The sequence below is a fragment of the Cupressus sempervirens genome, chromosome 8, assembly GCF_028749045.1.
Source record: "Cupressus sempervirens isolate cs-2001-9-10 chromosome 8, ASM2874904v1, whole genome shotgun sequence".
In the NCBI taxonomy this organism is placed as follows: Eukaryota; Viridiplantae; Streptophyta; class Pinopsida; order Cupressales; family Cupressaceae; genus Cupressus; species Cupressus sempervirens.
The window spans coordinates 397,660,306-397,682,148 of record NC_143125.1 but is presented as its reverse complement, the minus strand read 5'-3'; the positions used below and the strand labels follow the sequence as shown (position 1 = coordinate 397,682,148).

Below are 21,843 nucleotides of genomic sequence, written 5' to 3'. Positions count from 1 at the left end.
AATATATTTTTAATTGAAGTTTTGAATAAGTGTGATTCTAATAGAAAGTTTGAAGTTTGAACTGATAGTGATAAGAAAACGTCAGGCAGTAGAGAAAAAAAGGACATCTTTCCATTAGTTCTGTGATCATTCACATGTCATGAATGTAGGTAAGGTGGAAATTTCTAAATATAGTTCCAGAAGGAAGCTTCTCAAGTGCGGGGGCATTAGAGTGTGAAAGTTTGAATTATGTCAAATTTTAATGTTTATTGATCATGCCTTTAGAATGCATACTGTCTTGGATTGACCATTGAATATTTCTTCTTTATTTTTGGAAAAACTGTTCACATATGTTAATAGTTCTCTGTATTGGTGCAGTGGGCTGGATTCAGTGCTCCCTTACCACAAACTGGTGATGTCATGATGAATGCTGCATACTTCAGGAGGTTTGATTACAGTGCTGCAGCGGTATTGTTGATTTTCATGAGCATTCTTCCTTTTTTAGCTTATTTGTTTTGATTAGAATTTAATAGCAATACCTTTGTTCAAAAATGAGCCATTAAGTTTTGGCAACTTTGCTGTCTTTTTAACCAAGTTCTTACGACTTACCTTTTTATTGAGCCCTGGAATATAATTTCTAGATGTGCATTTGTATAAATAAATTTATGAACTTTTTTCGTAACACAATTTCACAGTTTAACTGGTTATGTATTATATTGCAAGTGAGATGACAAATTATATTGGATTTATTCTTTTCAAGTCAAATCTAACTATCGATTTACTGCCTTGTTTTGAAGTGAACAATTTTCTCTGTTTGTATCAAGTTTTAAGAAGGAAAATGAACATTACATTCTAAAGTAGAAAGCTATAAGATATTTCCTAAAGACTTAAAAATGACACACCAGCTCAAAATTTATGGCTTATTGAATACTGATATGGTCTAGTGTTCATATATACTATATACAGTCACCTCCTCTTACATCTTTGTGGCTGTTATTCATGTTTAGGAATCAGTATCATCTTTCCAAGATTTTTTTCTCTATAGTTCAGAACCCTAGGAAACACTGTCTCTTTACTGAAATATACATGTAAGCTTGATCTAGATTCAAAGTTCACATTAGCTTGAAGCTGTCAGTTGTAGGATTTTTCGTTCTTGGAATGCAAGGAAACAGCCCAAACCCTAATCTTTCAACTCATTGGATTATCTGTACAATTTGAAGTTAGCTAGTTAATCATTTAATGCCTATCATAACATTATGTTATATTAACAGTTAACCTTGTCATGTAACAAAAACATTTGGATTTTGCTTTGTAATTTATCGCTGTGCATTGCTATTATGCAACTGTACCAATCCTCAAGATAAAATTCTGAATCCCAGATATTGCTTCTGACTCTAAGGATAGACAAGAAAGACTGGTCGAATGGAAACTTTTCTGATCCTTGTAAAATACATTATTTTTCAGCAAATAACACGAAGATGAAATAATAATAAAGCATAGCTATATACTACTGGACATCTTATTTTACACTGCAAGAAAATCAAAGAAAATGCCAAATATTGTTTACAAGATTAAAGCTAAGTTACTAATTTGAATGCGGATTCTAGAAGTGGATATGGGATGCGGGAGGAAATGTGTATATATATTTTTAAATATATATACATATATATTATTTATATATAATATATGCAAAGAAATGCAAGAAATATTAAAAAAAATCATTTGATAGTATGACTATGAATCTATGATACTTAACCCTTTATCAAAATTCAAGATATTTCAAAATTCATATGATATATGAATATCAATATGTGCTTGTCCAACATTAGCATTGTCTTAGACAATAAGTTCAAATAGGTTATGTTCAAGATTCCAACAAAATAAAAACATAGTTAATGATTGAAGATTCAATCAATCAGAGTCTAACTCTGAATCATAGGGATTCACAAGAAAATCCATATTCTCATCATCATCTCCAACTGCTGAAAAATCATTTGATTCAGACATGGTTCAACTTATGCTAGATGCACCACATGCCACACTATCATCATCACCGTCTCTGACTGTAATAAGATCATGAAGTGTTGCATTAAAATCTGCACACTTAGTGGCTACATGCCAAAGCTTTGTTCCCCCTTCCTTGTAATGATCATTCTTAAATGACAAAAGATGCAAGTTGGCGTGGACGAAGACCAAGTCCTCATCTTTCTTGGAGCCCAACCAGTTGTGCTTCACGTAATGGATAAAAGAGTATGAACTCCAAATCCTTTCAGCAGCAAAAGAACTAGGAACCTAAATAGTTGTCACAAAACATACAAATGAAAAACAAATTAATTTTAAAGAATGTGTGAAACACTAAATTCTAGAATACAAGTGTAAACATAAAAGTTTAAAATAAATTTACAAAACAAAATAAAAAACTTACCTGTGATAGGACCTTGATTGCAAGAGGTTGAAGATGCTTGAAAGATTGACCATACATGTACCACCATGTGATAGCGCCCATTCTATTTTGGTCCTTTAGTGCAAATGGAGGATGCCTTAACACCGAAGCAAACAACCCAAATTCTTCCCTCACTTTTTCATGCATTTCTTCCAGTGGGAAGTCTTGTAAGAGCTTTGTGGCACCCCTCAGCAACCTCCTCATTCGCAAATGGTGCAACTCTACCTGGCATACCAACTACCTCCTCACTATAGTACCTAGGAGATAAGGCATATGCAAGGAGGTGCAATGGGGTAGTCATCTTATTCCAACGATGGTGGATAATTGCTTGCACTTGTTCACATTGTGTGGGGTCACTATCATGTGCCTGTATAGAATGTTTTACCTTCTCAACCATGGTGTCCATGCCATCATATACATCTCCCAAGCAAGGTGTATCTATATCAACAAAATAGAGCATGGTCATGATGGGCTCGGTGAAATCCAATACATATGCCACATGAGCCCACCAACTCTCATTCAAGATCAAATCCCTGATCCTTTGTGCTCTTTTTGAATTTGAGATCTTCCATACGCCCCATTGATTACCAATGACCATTTGGCTTAATGCAACTTTTACCTTGAGGAGCCGTCTCCTAACAATTATATGAGATGCAAAATGGGTCTCAGCAACCTAAGCAAGTTAACAATATGTCAATTGACAATATAATTATAAATTTTAATTTTTAACTAAATCACATATCCATGAAACTTAGTAATTTAAAAAAAATCAATTTACCTTCAGCAACTCCAATTTGGAGTATGTTCTAAAAATGGATTGTGACATGTGGTGGTTGGTCACAAACATCTATATGTCCTCCCCCTAATCGCACATTTTCTTCACCCACTCTACTTTAGTGCCAATCCTCTGCATGATCAAGTTAAGGGAGTGAACTGTGCATGGGGTCCAAAAAAAATGCTCATACCGACTCTCAACTAAAGCACCCGCATCCCTACAATTTTTGGCATTGTCTGTGACCACTTGTACCACATTCTCACTCTTTGATACCCTTTCTTTCTTTCAATTCAAAAGTAATTAGAGCTTAAGACTCCTCCATTTAATTCGAGCTGGAATATCTAACAAAGATAGTGCAGATTTTTTTCTCTTTCTATAAATAAAATGAAAATAATTTCATTATCCAAGTCATTCCGAATTCATTTTCATACTGTCTTTAGTTTTCCGGAGAATTTCCCTGGGAGATTGGGTGTTACTATTTCATTATACAGGAATATTTTTGAGCATCATAGAGAAGCAATTATTATTTAATACAACTATTTGTGCAAGTGTTCTATGATTTGTAAGCAACTGCCTTTTGTATAAAAATTGTATCACCATCTCGATGGCCTCGATGGGAATTCTAGAAATGAATTATGAATCCTTCACTTGCCCCTCACAATCAATAGCTTTCAAAAAAATTGCCCCTTTGGGGGAAATTGCAATCACATTAATCAGTGGCTATTTTCTTGTATCCTTCCAACCATCTGACACAATAGTTAGACCCGAAGTTCTCCAAGATTTTTTGATTGGTTGAAGGTCTTTCTCTATATGTGTCTTCTCTTGTTGCAATAGAGTCGTACGCACCTTTTCGTACCTCGGGCTTGTGTAGTCAGCTGGTGATTCTTTGATTACTGCCACCATTTTCTTCCAATATGGCTATGTCACCAAGTTGAAAGGAAGCCCATTCACATAGAGGCAATGTGCAATAGCCTCATCAGTGCGGTCTCTTGCCTCCAATTTAAATGCAGTGTGCAATGGGCCTGTTTTGCGGGTTGAAATTCCCACTTCTTCCTCATCCTCTCTTGGCACAGTTACCTCCAAGAATGGGTGTTGGGAGGATGCAATTGGTTTAGTGGGTGCATGCAGCTTGCTCTTTGAGAAAGGACCTTGAGAGTAGCTTTTTTTTATCTATTGATCAATGCATTAGTAGCTTCTTATTCTCTTACAAATGAAAGTATTTCTGCACTAGTACCATTTTTGCCTTTGTACATTCCAAATCCTTTGCCGGCAAGGCCCATAAAATGAAGCTTCACTCAGGAATATGAGCTATTGAAAGGTTTTCCTTTGTTACTTTGATAATAATTGCACTTCCAATAGTATGAGCCATTTCCTGAAACCTATGATATCCGTATTGTATGTCTCCACAAAGGAGAACCTATATCAATTTTTAAAGTATCAGTCCCTTACCCTCCTTGGCCCCCCACTGAACTTTGACTAGCACTACCATCAATATCCATTCTTGCCTAGTTTTTTGCAACCTATTCTATAAGAAAATAAATAAATTTTAATTAGGTCCTAAAAACTATGAACATCATGCATACAAGTGGAAAGAAGTGAGAAAAAACTACTAAAATAGATACCCAAAATTGCTTCTACATATCTTTCAAAAAAAAAGATTGAAAAAAATCTTTGAGAACTTGAAAAAAATCATCAAAATACTCAAGAATGGGATTGATCACTTACCTTGAATGATTTAAACTCCTTTGAGAAAGCTATCTCTCCCTCTTCGATTGATCCTCTTCTAAAATGTTGAACTTGGCTTCACAATGAAAATGAAAACTAGAGACCAAATGATAAGTGGCTGTAGGTGCAAACAAAGTTCCAAAATGAGTTGTGTATGCTTCAGTATTCACCTTTAGGGTCGTTTTAGGGTTACGTGGCAAAAAAAACCTAAAAATGCAGTTACAACACATGTTTAATGGGCAACTTAAGTGTTTTAAAATGTTTTTTGTTCACTTGTTCGGCTGCTGGTCCTACAGACGCTCTTGAATGCGTTCGAAAGCCTTGCTAATGTTGGCTTCCAGACGCAGTCTGGAGCCTACAGCTAGCTTCTGACCAACATCCACAAGGCTTCCGAAAGCATCCCGCATCCAATGTGGAAGCCTCCACCTTTCCATACGAATTGGTATCCTAGGATTAAAGCTTAGAGTAAAGCCAATAAAAATGAGCAAAGGGTAAGGATCAACAATTCTCAATGGTTCAAGGATGGGTTGATGTAGGGACTGGATAATCTTAAGAGTGTCCTCGATTATTTTGGTTATCTTGTAGATAGATCTATCTTCTTAATGCCCACAAGGCAAAAATGATGTATGGGACAACCAGCCTTGTCATTTTGGTCTTCTACATTTCATGCTTTTTTTTATTTAGAAGATGATAAGCTCTCCCATCTTCTGAATAGTCTCCTCATTGAACAAACTATGCCCAGAAATAGTTGTCATTATATTGGCCCGCTTGTCTTTGATGGCCATGAAGGCATCACACTCTAGAGTAAACTGCTTTTCTGATTCCACTGCCCCAATATTGCAAAAAACATACACCCTTTCTTCCCTTGATTCTTTAGGTCTTTTCCACTCCCACTTTTCACATCTTAGTTAATGAGTTGTTTCTTTGTTGAGCAATAAAATTCGTAGCTTTCCATGCAATATTGGTTGTTATCTGCACTTTTGATGATCAAACATGGGGTTGAACTCTTAAGATCATGCTTATCTTTTTCTTCCTAGCACTTTACCCCATAGACTAACGTAAAAAATATTTGAAACATATGCTTTTATCTGTTTGTTATTTGTGGGGAAAGCATCCAAGTAAATATTCCATTTGCTCATCCATTTGTCGTTTTGTTTCATCCATTTCTTTTCTTTTGCTCATGTTGTCATTGAAGACAACCTTAGGCCATCTACTAACTCACATTTGCTCAATTCCTTTTGATATCTTATGAGACACTATCAGAATTGCTTCAATAGGAGTTTCCCCAATTTCACTCAGCATTATCTCACAAGGAACCAAACTTTTTTATTTTACCTTGATTAGATAGAATTGATGTGCCATTGAAAAATATGGTGTTGAGCTAGGAATGCAAGCTGGTAGTTCCGGCTGGCTGCTATTTCGACTATAAGACTAAAAGAGGAATTTGAATGCCTACTACAAACCTTAGCTAGTGCAAACCTCAAACTTAGTAAAAGTGAGCTTGACCCCTCCCAAACATTATAGGACATCCTAAAACCTTCAATTGACCTTTATCATTATACAATACATGCTGCACAATAGCCTAGAACCATTCTCAATCCATGTCTCAGTAGGAAGGATGATCAGGTCCCTAGGCAAAGTTATTAAATTTGAGTGAATGACTGCTTGATCCTAGGATCAAACTCTCCTCAATTAGCCAAAAGAGATCATAAACCATGTATTTGAACCTAGGTTGTTTTCTTGATGCGAAATTTAGACAAAACAAAAGCCCATTCTTACCATTTTAAAACTTTTCAGCACAATGTTGAGGTAAAAAACACTACCGATCAACACTAATCAACCTTGCTAAAAGTTCTGAACTCTTAAACTCTTGATGTAGACTATGGATGAAACTAGGACATTATGTCTCTAATACCATGCTATACTTCTATATAAGAAAAGAAAACCAAGATCTAATATTGAGAAAATAACCAAAATGTAATTGGTATATTGAAGAATGAAAAATCAACTAGCTAGAATAAGGCCATTCCATTAATCAAGTGCGAATGCATTTATGAAAATTGCAAGGTGAAAGAAAGTACATATCTCATCCAATAGCAAGGTAAACACTCAAGAAAGTGTAAAGCTTCTCACCTTATCACTAATATTTTTCCTAGCCTAGGCAAGCTAAATCATGTGTAGGAAAGTAAATAATAAACTAATTAAAATGATGAAAACCTACACCACCAATGCATATGCAAATTGTAACCATTTGTTCCATTTTCCGAAGCAGAAACTTTTTGAAAGAATCTTCAAATATTTTTGGATTTGATGCTAGGATGATAAATGACTGAAATTAGTACAAAAAATAGAATACCTTAGGTGCAAAATATATAGAGCTGTCCAAAAAAAATGATGATGATGGTTTACCACATTACAATAGGGTACTGATGGGTACAAGTTGACATTGCTAAAATTTGAATCAAAATATTGCCTTGAAAGATTGAAAATTGGAGAATTCATAGAAATGTTTAGATCAAGGGGCATACTTTATAGTATGTCCATAGGTTTCTGTTATGTAAATAATGGTCATGTTTCATGTATCATATCCTTAAGTACCACTTTACTAATCTTTTGAGTAATTTTTCAATTTTAATTTTTAAATTGTGCTATAGTTATGATGTGTTATTTGTAATTAATGGTTAGAATAGTTTGGGATGAACTTGAGAATGGTATAGACTGCATTCCTTCTATCTTTCAGCCAAACTTTGTTGAAGCTACATCTAATAGGTTTAGATATCGATTCTAAATTAATTGTGTGCTTTTGGGGTAAATCGTTTGTATTTTTTGGCTATTATTTCAGGTCCGTTTGGTAGCATCTGTCCCAGGGTATCATCAAGGCTCTAGGATGAAAAAGTGGGGGCATATGAAGATTAGAACGATCTTGCAAGAGCAATGTTTTGAAAAAGAATTCCAGGGTTCCCCTCTTGTTTACCAGGTAGAATCATCTTTCAAGATGAAATACGATGGAATGATTAATTTTGTTTCAATCTTTTTTCATTAGGATGATATATTTGCATATAATTATATACTTGACACATTTAGATCTAGCTACGTAATATTACAAAATATGCTAAGAGATGTCAATAATGGAGATTTTGTTGGGTGTCAAACTGGCAATGAATAAAGAAAACTGGTGACTGTAAAATAACATTGTAATAAACAAAGCTAAGTCATGTATGCATTAAATCCAAAAAATTGACAAGGAACATATAAAAATAGCTAAAGGGATATTGTCCTATAAGATGGGTTATGGAAGACCATGTAACTTTATAATCTTAGATTTCTGCGATTGACTTGTTATTGATTTTTCAAACATCTTGTCTTATCACATATATCTATAATACACATTCCCCACTATTAGATGGGAAAATCATAGTTCAAAGAGTAAACTGTAATCGCTCATTGAAAAATGTTAAGTTTTAGCTCTCTCTATGAATACACATTGAAATAGTGTATGTATGGAAACTAATGAAAAGTAATTGTGAGACACTATTAATATGCATTGTGTTGAACATTCATGAGACATAGTATCAGAGTTGATGGTAGTTGCATAAATAGTATTTGAGGAAATGCTTGGCTCAAGTTTTGAAGGATGGTGCAAATAGGACACAAGATGTGTTTTTGGTAAAGGTGTTGCATGCAATTTGTCAAAGTATCATATGTAAGCAGTGGCTAATGTTCTAGGAATTTACATTGAGTCGAGCTTTTGTTAAGAACCATTCCTAGAATTTGTAGGGATTGGGACAAAACATCTCCTAGTCATTCTCCCTCCTAGAAAAAAAAATGATGGGCATTTATGTCCTTATAGACATCCATAAGAACTTGTCATATCCCTTTGCATTTGGAGACATTATTACAAAATTGGAAATGTTAAATGATTGATATGTTGTGTAGGGAATGCCACTTGCATGACTTTAGGTTCCTATTAGAGAAAAATCTTTATTTAGGTCTACACTCATTTAAAGTGTTCACAAAAATGTTAATAAGGCCCTACTTGATATGAGTTTTTACCTTATATATAGTTTAATTTTAACCCATATTAAAATTGACTAGATCAATTAATTACTACCTTAATATAAGTCTATTTCATTAGTTTTTAAATATATGTCTTGATGGAAAGGTATAATTGCCCACTTATAACAAGGGGTTGCATCCAATCTATATTCAAAGAAATATCGAGTGTGGGAAAAATGTCATTGGAATTATGTTATGGTATTTAACAAAAATATGCTAAGAGGAAGTTGAGGCCTATAATGCCCCTGCTTAGGAACCCGAGAGGACAAATATATAATTACTAAAGAACATGCCATTTTGTTTTCAAACAACAATAACAACATCAACTTAAACATTATATTTGCATTTACAAATAATGGTAAATGATACATTATGAAATACTACCATCAAATGCTAAACTACGTCACCTTAGAATCTCCAATGTCACTGCTTAGAAACAAACATATCACAATTTGACTTGTGGAAAATATCTCCTACTTATCAATTCTAAGAAATGTATAAACACTTAGCTAATCCAATAAAACAATAAAGAATTAATGTGCAAGGTTAAGATCTTCAAATTAGATTCATTTCAAACCTCTAATCGAAGTGTTCATGTTTTATTCTTACACAACAGGATAATGTACAAGCACATAATGATAGTTGATACCAACACCGATCTATCTAACTTAAATATTAGATTCCAATAATAAATTGTTATAGGTTTACAGTTACATCAGTCTCCTCAAGGAGTGTTAATTACAACATCTCTGCATATACTGAATGATACATAGCATGGTACACATGTAAAATAAGAATCATTTATTTGCATGAAATTGCAATGAAGATGTAAGGCCCATTTAATAAGCTCTCAAACAAATGTCAAAAAATCGACAAAGAAGAAAGAACACTACCATCCAACCATGTGAACACATAAGCCCCCACACCACACAAACAAACACAGAGATAGGACAAAAATGCATAAGCACAAGAATACCACAAGGGACAACATATGGGATAAAACAAGGGTTACATAAGGGATATAACATGGGATACCAGAGGCAAACCATGAGGCTAATCGGAGGGGATCCTAAGACACGTAGTAGAGTGTCATCACATATGCCGACCCCTAGATGCAAACTCATGTGGAACCAACAACCTTTCACAAGGACAAGGAATCGATTTGTCAGATCAACACCCTACAAACTACCATGCCTTCTCAAACCCATCCTTGGGCTATACAAGCACTCAAGGTTATGAGTGAGGAACTTATTTATCTTGATTAATGTGTGATCCCAACCCAATTCATTTTATTCGGTTATCACTTGATTATCAAATCTACAATGGGATACCTTGGCAACCTCTTAGGGCCCTAGGCCCCATTACAAGCCACTCCCCAATGATGCTCCTAAAAACCCACCTCTATAATTGAACTGAAAACAATGAGCATAATAACTCAAAATCAAGCTAGGATCCTCATTTGTCTACATAACAAATAGGACATCAATATCAAAACCATATATGCATCATGATGAACAACATCACAGGAATTCCTCTTGGTTCAGAAATATGAGTCATATTCAAAACATCATAACTCATGCACATGACACATCTAATGAGTCTGTAAATGAGTAAACAAAAGAAACAAGTTGAACCTGTTGGTTCCCAAAACGGTAGATTGGAAATCCAAGAGCCTGCCACTTCTTCGGTAGGATCTCTCAATCAAAACCAAAATTCGCTATAAAAAACCCTTGAATTGAGTAGTCAGTGTTCAAGGTGAAGGCTTACCCGCCTGGGTGTAGCGGAGCCCTAAGTGCAGGGGAATCTAAGCGATTTCCGTTCGTTGGCCAAAATTTGATTGAGAGATCCTACCGGAGAAGTGGCAGGCTCTTGGATTTCCAATCTGCGGTTTTGGGAACCAACAGAACCTAGATATCTTTAAATGAAAATGGGGTACAAAATAGAATCTTGATGTGGAACGTCGATGTTTGGTAGCTTGATAGTTTGAAGCAAAATAAAAATAAAAAATTGTCTTTGTAAAATTATAAGTATATACAAGTACAACATCAAAATAGTTTACATCTTGTTCCCTGTTAAAGTTCGCAAGATCTCTGCAAATGTAATAATGTTGCCTATATTGGTATATGTTTTTCAAATGCAGCTATATATGTATGAAGAATGAGTTATGAATAGATAGCCCATGTCTATTCATAATATTAATCATTATAATTATATATTATAATTATATCTTCACCAGAGTTTATCAGAGCGAAGCTACAAAACATTAACACTCCCTCTTAGCTAGGGAGGATAAACACAACCAAATAATAGCTAAATGCAATATAAGAAAATTAAACGTCAACTCATTTGACATTATGGTGTCAATCATTTGACGTTTGAATATCAACTCATTTGACATTTTTTTTCTAAATGTTGACTCATTCGACATTTGTATGTCAACTCATTTGACATTCACTAGGTGCCTTTGAGTAATGGTTTCTCAAATGTCAAGTCGTGAGATATTCACTAAGTGTTGTGAGTAATGGCCTCCTAAAGTCAATTTATTTGACATTCACCAAGTACTCTGTGTATTGGCCTCCTGAACATCAATTTGTGTACCATTCACCATGTACTCAAAGTGTTTATAAGGTATGTGCACTCGCATTCTCATAATGCATAGCATATAAACATCCACCATGCTAAGCATAATCTATCATGATTTACATAGGCATTGTAAGATATCCATCATAATAGATTAAGTTATTGAAAGATCGTCACCTTTCAATAACTTTTGCAAATGCAAGTGATAATCATTTGGAAGCCATCACTTCCTCATGATATACACAGGTAGGCCCATATAGTTCGGAAGAATAGAATCACAATCCTCTTGACTCCTACAATTTATTGATTATTGGAGAATCCATCTTCAACATGGTCTACTCCCTTTGAATCAATATGTTCGAGATCATTGAAGGTTGATGGAGCCATCTCCTCTATCTGCTGCCTTTCTTTTAAGGTTGCATCTATTGAAATGTCAGGCTCCTTTTGAATATCAATCTCCCTCTAAATTTGAAATTAATCTTCCTTTTCCTACAATAACATTCTCTGAGGAAAAGATCAAGGCACATAATTCTTATAATAATAGTAAAAATACCTTTAATAATTATTCTCAATAATTATAAGAGCTTTAGAAATTGGATACTATACTTAATTCATAATCAATTTTAATCCTATATATATAGGATTTGAGTTTACTACATCTAATATACTCATACTTTAACCAATAAGGATATATCTTATATCATATGCAGATTGAGTGCCCTATCATGTACGAGGTAATGTTATCTTTTCAGGTTGACCAAGATTGGCATCCTTGTGGAAATTACCATTTGTCATATTGTTCCTCTTGCTTGATTCTTAGTGGTCCACTTGATACTTCAATGTTTATTATTTGGTCTTGTACTATCCATGTACTAATCTCCTTATTTGTCCAAGTAAGCAACAACTAATCTAGTGTGGAATTATTTTCTCGCGATCAAGGTGAGACACAATTCATCTTCGTTTTTGTCATATCTGTCGGTGATGTGTACCACAGGGATAATTGACTTACCCAATCCTTAGCTTCCTGCAATAGTTTTGTGATCTTTCTTTCATCCACCTATCCATGCTGACATCATCTAATGAATGTGCATTTTGATTAATTTCATAGTTAACGCTTTTAATTCATGTGGGGTCCGTGCTCCTCTCATTGCAGACAATTTCATCATGTAATGAAGAAGGTATGTCAAGTCAAGCAAACTATAATTCGACTTTGTATTCTTATAATTTGACCCTATTAACATTGCTCTTGATTTCAAACTGTCAAGGGTTTAGTGAAATAAACTTTCTACTTAGTTCATGACTTGTGTGATTTTGCTTGGAATTTTGTCTCTTAACAGTTTGAAATAAACTACTGCTCCCTCTAAAGATTTGTTGCAATTCTGTCACGTTGTGGCTCATAGGCTTAAAGAGCCTCTTGTCTAGGTATACCGCGATCTACTTTTGGCGTGCTTTAGGGTTGTATGTTTTATGATATTGGATTTGTCCACTTTTTCTGAATTTTCTCCTTAAACTATTTGCAAGTGTCGTGACATGACAGAGATGTTTGTACCATTTCTATTATTGTTAATTGAAATTGGTACTCTTTATCAAATGCATTTGAACACTTTATTACATTTGGAGTTGATTCTGATACCATGTTAATGTTATCAAGATCTCTGCAAATGTAATAACATTGCCTATTTTGGTATATGTTCTTCAAATGCAGCTATCAATATATATATATATATATATATATATGAAGAATGAGTTATGAATAGACAGACATGTCTATTAATAATATTAATCATTATAATTATATACATACAAATAATATATTGTCTCTTTCTCTAATATATATATATATATATATATATAATCTTCACTAGAGTTTATCAGAGTGAAGCTACAAAACATTAACATACCCCTTACCGACAATTCTAGTAAAAACTACTGGAAGGTATAGGGTCTAGTCCTAGGAGTCCATTGTAGATCATACTAGAGTTCACAATGAATCATCATCCTCAACCTCCTCGTCCTCCTTGATGTCATCCAATCCCACCACAAATCCATCCCCCTCCTTCATAGCCTACCTGTCAAAATCGCAATTCTTATCCTCTATAAACAATGGAGGCTAGTCCCATGATGTCCAATTATAGAAAGGATTTATGTCATCCAAATCAAGTGGACTAGCTGATGTTTCCTCTACTTTCATTGTGCACAACTGAATTTTATATTGCACAAAGACAAGCTCATTGAGGTGTTTATATGATAACTTGTTCCTCTTTTTCATGACCTTGAACAAGCTCCATTTGGGCTCACAATTGGATAACCTACAAGGATGGTGTACGACTTAGAGGGCAAGTCTTTGCAGCTTCGGGACATATCCACCCCAATTTTGCCAAGCAAGCATTTGCAAAATAATATATTGAGGAGTTAGAAAACATTGTAATGATATTGTAATGTCCCCTTTTTTTTAGCATTCATAGCATGATGTTGTCGTTAGCCTATTTCCCCACGGTCCCGTAGGCTAACCAAGACATTAAAGGGACTTAGAGGCCATTTGGCCTAGATAGTTTCAGTTGCAAGTCTTTTTGAAGGGTTTTGAGGCAATTTTGGGCATACTTACTATTTATAGTAAGTCATCTTGGATATGGTCAGACATCCAGTGGCAGCCGTATGTCGATGGTAATTGTTTAAAATCGGCAAGAACACTTGTTTATCATTGATAAGATTTTTTATGCATTGATAAAGCTATTTTATAAAGTTAAATTTAAATATTTAACCTTATTAATGCATAGACTATAGTTTGTGGGAAATATTTAAATTAAAAGAGTCCCCTTTATTTTATAACACATTGGAGACATAAGTTATATAAAGGGAGTGATGTTTTATCCCACATTGAGAAAACGAAGGATTGAGCTCTTGTGAGAACACTATAAAAGAAAGGGAAGAGCTTCTTTTTAGTATGCTTGGAAATATCAAAAAAATTGGGAAATTTTTTGGAGATTATGTCTCAATAGTTTGAAGGACAAAATCCCTTCAAGATGGAAATCTTGACCCCATTGAAAGATATGGTCTTGAGATTCAACAGGGTAGCAGTCCAAAAAAAGAAGATACGAAAAAGCAGTCCGAAAAAGTGGAACCGAAAAAGCAAGCCGAAAAAGCAGTTCAAAAAACAAATCCGTAAAAGCAATTCAAAAAGCGGATCTGAAAAAGTAGTCGAAAAAGCAAATTGGAAAAGCAAAGCAGAAGGGGTAGCATTGAAGGAAATTATTACAGCCATCTACAACCAGGTTCCTTTGTTAGTATTGCTTTTAGGGTGTTATAAGTTTCAGTTGTAAGTGTGCATTATACCAGCATTATCATTTTGTAATCCATGTAAATGCCAAAAGTCTTGGCCATATTTCATGAGCATTGTATTAGAAATTTCATTGCAAATTAAGAAGATAATAGTTGCCGGTGTCATTTAAGCAATTCAATATCATTATTTATCAGCTAGTTAGTTTGCATACCAACTGTTTCTAAAAATGCCAGTTGGCTGTAGGTGTTCATTTCTCATGCTTAGATCATATATATGCACTGAATATTGTCAAAATTAGTAGCACACTCATGTTAGGCCATTGTGTAGTCCATTTGGAGTCTTCTAGCACAAGATTCTCATTAATGCAAATTGAAAAAGAGTCATTTAAAGCCAGCTGAAATACTATATCAGTCATACGTCCCTTGCATGTGAATTATTTGATGAAATTCCTTGAGCTTTCATCCGCATTTTTGAGAGCAGATTTGAGGAGGGTCATTACAGATATTTTAATTTTTATCTACTTATCATACATGTGAAAGTCTCCAAAATTCCAAATATTTTACTTGGGGTTTAAGTTTTTCTTCCTCTCTTGGCAATGTTTGAAGAGAATAGCTCAGCCCTTGCATTCCGGTACATGTCCATTTCAGAACGACTGAGGCCCTTCACCTTAACCTTGGGTATCATACTTCGCATGCATTTAGTGATACCCTCCATTGGGATCTGAGTAGGATGGTGAGAAGCAAAAAGGAGGGTTGAGGTAGAACCCTACTACATGAATGGGTTGGTGGAACTGATTATTCCTGTCATGTCCCCACTCTAGCTCAGTCTAACAGAGACATGTGAGTCAGCTTACTATGGGGTCTTGTAGGTTGATAGGGTTGGATAGAGACCCAGTATGGTTATTCAGTGTTGGGGACTTGGTTTTCTGGTGGGTATTGATCAATTGGGTGACATTCCTTGTTTTTAGGAGGTAGTTCCTACATTTATGGGGTTTATTCCTACTTTTTAGGAGGTATGATCATGCCCAGGGCTGGGTTTCCATGAGATGACCCTTTGGGTTCAATTTCAGAGGGATAGAGCTTGTTTCCTAAATTTTAGGAACATCCCTAGATTTTAGGGATGAGACTGCCAGTGGATCCTTGATTTTCGACTTCAGTCACAGACAGGTGATAGGATGATTTTATGATTTGTGATGTCAGTTGGGCAGTTTGTGGCTATTTGGGTTATATTTTTAATATTTCCTAAGTTAGCGTTTAATATTTAAATAAGGCTAAGTTAATAGCCATTTTGGAGTAATAAGGGAATTTTGGCCTCATCTGGATGCGTATCCCATGTTATGATAGCTCGTTGGAAAGGTCTTGAAATTCTCTAAATATTCCTCTTTGGTCTCAGGGCAATTCAGTGAACGGATTTATTACTATGGTCGAAAAGGTCATTTTCTAGTGACATGGTCACTTTAAAATAAGATTTAATTCTTTTTTATAGCCAACGCCAATTGGGGGTCACTTTAGGGTTCGAATTGCTTTGCAAGGGGTTATAAGGAGATGGGCGCCATTTCTCATGATTATGCATATTTTTCAAACACTTATTTTCAGATTTGCTCTGCTTGAGCGATTTGCGTTCTGGGACACAAACCCCAGGGTAATTGTTGGCTGGGACGTAACCCTCAGCAGCATTCAGTATTGATTTGTCAGTAGTTTCAACAGTATTCAGGAGGAAGGTAGTCACCACTTCAGCTCGGGCCTACAGTTTGTTTTGTTGGGCATGTTCTTTGGCGTATGGGAGGTGAATTCTAGCAGCCGTACACTGCCATTTCTTGCAGCCGTACTTGCAGCCGTACTCTGTCATTTGCAGCACTTGGATACATAGAAAAATCGGTTACTTAGCAGCAGATTCTTGCATCTTATCAGCCCGTTTTCATCAGCCAGTTGTGGCGTCATTGTTAGAGGAAATGTATTGGATCTTTTATTTGGCTCTATAATTCAGAGATCTGCCTGGTACGATTTGTATCAACTCTGACTTTACTACATATTGTTATTTATTTTCAGACTCTTTTCTTGCCATTTGCTACTTCTTATTTCTATGTGGAATAATCATCCAAAACACAAAAACAAACAAACTCTTCTGCATTTCCGTCTAGTTCTACAAGTTAACATTAATAAACAGCAAAAAACAAAAATAAAATAAATCTACAGCAGATTTGAAGCAGAGATCCATCAGGGATCTTTCAGTGGTATCAGAGCTTACATCCTGCCAGCCTGTAGGGTTTGTGAGAAGTTGGCACAACAGATTTTGGCATTTGGGTATTGGATAAAAGTTTTTTATAAATCATTTCAGCATCTGGGTAGTCACTAGTTGGTGGATTGAATACAAATCTATGCATCCTGGTGGAGAAATACACAAATTCTACTAGCGCAGGAGAAACCAGTGGCAAGTAGAGGCCGCCAGAGACGCACAGATACCAGCTATGGGTGAGGCACAGGGTGCTGCTGGCGACGGCATGCCTACAGAGGTAGAAGAAAGAGAGATGGTGCGGACCCTATTCACTACTCAGCCCAGGATCGCTCAGGCTCTAGACAGGTTACAGGATACCTTGGAGCGTTTGGAGATGGGTGGACACAGAGGCAGGCAAAGTAGATCAGTTTTAGTGGCTGGTAGTCAGCGCAACCATCAGTCCCATTCTTCAGTTGGGAGCTCCCTTCATTCCAGTAGGAGGCATTGCCATTGTACACCTACTATGAATAGGCCATTGCTTCCCCAATTCATACCAGGTGAACGGCCAGCGCAGGTGGAACCACCAGAAGTGGGGTTTCAGGAGTCAGTTTTGGCGGCCACAGCTGAGTGGAGAGCTCTACCTCCTGAGGTTAGGGACATGTTCCCTCTTCCCCAGTATTGTTTACAGCGTAGAGATACAACCAGGTTCAGGGGAGATCGTGGTAATAGACTACCACAACAGCAGCAAAATTATGACCTCAATAGAGCTACTGGGAAGATTACATTGGCCCCATATAATGGCTCAGGAGACACTAGTGCACGAGCTTGGGTCCACAAGCTGGACATATACCTTTCATTGAGGCCCATGCCTAAGCGTGAGGCTATTTAGTTTGCTGTGTTGCATTTAGAGGGGATTGCCTATGATTGGTGCCACCATGGATTGGTCACCCAGGATCACGCCTTAGTTCACTCCTATGCTCAGTTCACCGAGCGACTCATTGCACGATTTGACCGTAAGGATACAGAACTTTATTACAGGGAGTTGGCTCACCTTAAACAAACTGGTCATGCAGAAGCCTATATTAATGAGTTCCAACATATTGCAGTTATGGTACCGGATATGCCCCAGAAACATAGTGTGATGTTGTTCATTGAGGGTTTGCAGGATAGACTAAAAGGATTGGTACGTGCTTTCCAACCAGCTACTCTTAAGGAGGCTATTGATGTGACATTGAGATTGGATACTGTTCCCACTTCTTATCAGGCAGATAAGAAACCATTTAGAGATTCACGGCCTGCACAGAAGGCCAATACGACACAAAACAAAGGAGGGACCTCATGTAAAACTCCTTGGATGAATCAGGAGACGAGGAATGAATTGAGGAGGAAAAAGTTGTATTTTTCCTGCAAAGAACCATGGGAACCAGGACATCGTTGCATGGGTAAAGGAAGATTCATTTGATTGAGGTGACTTCTGAGTTAGGGGATGAGGAGGTTCCTGATATTGATATTGAGGATAATACAGAGGATGTTGAGCAGTTTTCGACACAGTTGGAGTTAGACACCGCTGAGCCTGTAGCATCAGCTAGAGTAGCTATGGCTACCCTCTCCAGTTATCCTAAGTTTCATGCCTTCCAGTTGAAAGGTACACTTAAGGGTAAGCGGATCACCAATTTGGTAGACACAAGTGCTACGCATAACTTTATTGATCAAAAATTAGTTGAGAGGTGTGGCTTACAGTACGAGGAGTTTGGTGGTTTTGGAGTGAAGGTGGCTGATGGTGCCATTTTGGGTTGTACCAAGCGGATTCCACAGCTTAGTATTCAGATGGGAGATTATACTTTGACTGATGACTTCTATGTGCTTCCCATAGAAGATTATGATGTGGTTTTGGGTATGCAGTGGTTACAGGGTATTGGGCGTTACATTATTGATCACCACCGTATGCAGTTAGAGTTTCTTTTTGGCGGGCAGAAGGTGATTTTGAGGGCAGCGTCAGATGGTGGACCCAGGGAGGTGACTTTCGCAGGATGGAGACCATCCTTAGGCATAATGATGTGCTTTGGGCTACACACTGTTTGGTTAAATCCAAAACACCCATATCTCAGGATGGCCGTGTATTTCACGTGGACATTCAGTCAGTGATGGATCATCACAGTAGAGTGTTTGGTGATATACCTCCTGGAGTGCCACCAGATAGAGGGTTTGAGCATGGTATAGAGTTGGAGGATGGAGCGAAGCCAGTGATTACTACCCCATACCGTCATCCTAGAGCCTATAAGGATGAAATTGAGAAGACTATTCATAAGCTATTGGACATGGGTTTCATTCGACCTAGTTCCAGCCCCTTTGCTTCTTCTATAGTGCTTGTTAAGAAGAAGGATGGGACTCTACGGATGTGTGTAGAATATAGAGCTTTGAACAAGAAGACAATAAAAAATAGATATCCCATTCCGCGCATTGATGAGTTGTTAGATGAGTTACATGGGGCTATCTACTTCTCTAAGATTGATCTTTGTTCAGGTTATCATCAGATAAGTGTACGAGCAGAGGATGTATACAAGACCGCCTTCTGTTGTCATTATGGGCACTATGAGTTTCTGGTAATGCCTTTTGGCCTTACCAATGCACCAGCTACTTTCCAGTCATGTATGAATCATATCTTCAACAAGCAGTTGAGGAAATCGGTTCTAGTGTTTTTTGACGACATATTGATTTGCAGCAGTACTTGGGAGGACCATCTCAGACATCTCGAGGAGATACTTAGCATAATGGAGAGTCAGTCTCTATTTGCTAAGCTTTCCAAATGTGAGTTTGGATTGGGGGAGGTGTTATATTTGGGTCATGTGATCAGTGCTGAGGGGGTGAAGGTGCATGAAGAGAAGATTCAGATGATTCAGAATTGGCCTGTTCCTCGGAACATTACTGAGTTACAAGGGTTCCTTGGATTGTGTGCTTATTATAGAAGATTTGTGAAGGGTTTCACACAGCTGGCAGCACCTTTGACAGATCTCACAAAGAAAGGATTGTTCAGATGGACAGAACAAGCACAGGGGGTCTTTGATAGACTCAAGGAGGTTATGAGTACTTGCCCCGTTTTGGCACTACCTGATTTCTCGCAGCCATTTATCCTGGAGTGTGATGCGTCGTTTATCCTGGAGTATGATGCGTCGGGCTTGGGTATAGGAGCGGTGTTGATGCAGAATAGACACCCCATTGCCTATGAGAGCAGGAAGTTGCAAAACAATGAAAAGTTGTACTCTACCTATGATAAGGAAATGTTGGCTATTATGCATGCGTTAGCCAAGTTCAGACAGTATCTTGTTGGCAGTAAATTTGTGGTGAGAACAGACCATAACAGTTTGAAGTATTTCCTAAATCAAACAGAGCTCAATGATCGACAACAAAAATGGGTTAGCAAAATTCAGGCTTCTGACTTTGATATCGAATTCATAAAGGGGAAGAATAATACTGTGGCTGATGCACTCTCTAGGAAACCTTCATTGGCTGCCTTATGTTCATTGAGCGAGATTTCAGCAGATTGGAAGGCTCAACTTTTAGTTGAATACTCCAAAGATCAACATGCTTGTGAGATTATGGAGGGATTGATAGTGGATGACAGATATAGTGTGGTAGATGATATTATCTACTATAAAGACAGGGTTTACCTTGTTTCGGGTTCTCAGTTGAAGGAACAAATTTTGCATGCTCTCCATGATATTCCTACAGCCGGACAACCAGGATATGGTAAGACTTACAGGGCGGTACGTGAGAGATTCTCTTGGAAGGGTCTCAAAGATGATGTTTTACGCCATGTCCGTGAGTGTATGACTTGTCAGCAGAACAAGTCGGAGCATGCCTACCAAACGGGATTATTGCAGCCCTTGCCTATACCGGAACAGAAGTGGACAGGGATCTCCATGGATTTCATTACAAGTCTCCCTCGGGTTCAGGGGAAAGATTGCATCTATGTTGTTGTGGATAGGCTAACGAAGTATGCCCACTTCTTTCCCATTGCATTAGATTTTACAGCATTGCAGGTGGCTGAGTTGTTCTTCAGGGAGGTGTTTAGACTTCATGGTCTTCCCAAGAGCATTTTGAGTGATAGGGACAGTAGATTCATGAGTTCCTTTTGGCAGGAACTTTTTACACTAGCTGGTACTTTGTTAACACCTAGTACTAGTTACCACCCTCAAACGGATGGGCAGACAGAAATAGTTAACAAATGGGTTGAGGGATATTTGCGTAACTATGTGTCAGGGCAGCAAAAAGCATGGGTGCGTTGGCTGCATTTGGGCGAGTATTGTTATAATACTACGCATCATATGTGCATTGGCATGACGCCTTTCAAAGCTCTCTATGGATATGAGGCATTATCTTTCACTGATTTGGCATTTGGTGACAGTAGAGTTCCCTTGGCTTAGGATTGGTTACAAGAGAACCAACATGTCATGAGATCTCTTAGGGAGAATTCGCAGCAGGCCCAAAATCAGCAAAAGATGTACGCTGACAGGCATAGGATTGAGAGGGCATTTGAGGTGGATGATATGGTCTTTCTGCGTTTACAACCATATTGGCAGAGCACCCTAAAAAGGGGGGGAGTTGAGAAGCTCAAACCACGTTTTTATGGTCCATACAGGATACTCAAGCGAGTGGGAGAGGTTGCATATGAGGTTGAGTTACCACATGGCAGCAAAGTTCATAATGTATTTCATGTATCTTGCCTGAAAAAGGCCCTTGGACAACATATTATAGTTTCACCCGAATTACCTCCTATGGATGAGGAAGGTA

General features: G+C 37.1%; 1 protein-coding gene across 3 annotated transcripts in view; it reads left to right on the top strand.

Annotated features, from left to right (window-relative positions):
- TDP1 (tyrosyl-DNA phosphodiesterase-like protein) overlaps window positions 1-21,843 on the top strand; it is a 374,303-nt gene that overhangs the window by 131,556 nt on the left and 220,904 nt on the right. For all 3 annotated transcript variants that reach the window (XM_089797894.1, XM_089797893.1, XM_089797892.1), the window contains 2 exons: window positions 358-447; window positions 7,765-7,899. In XM_089797894.1, coding sequence (XP_089654020.1) covers window positions 358-447; window positions 7,765-7,899 — 225 coding nt within the window. The remainder of the gene's footprint in view (window positions 1-357; window positions 448-7,764; window positions 7,900-21,843) is intronic.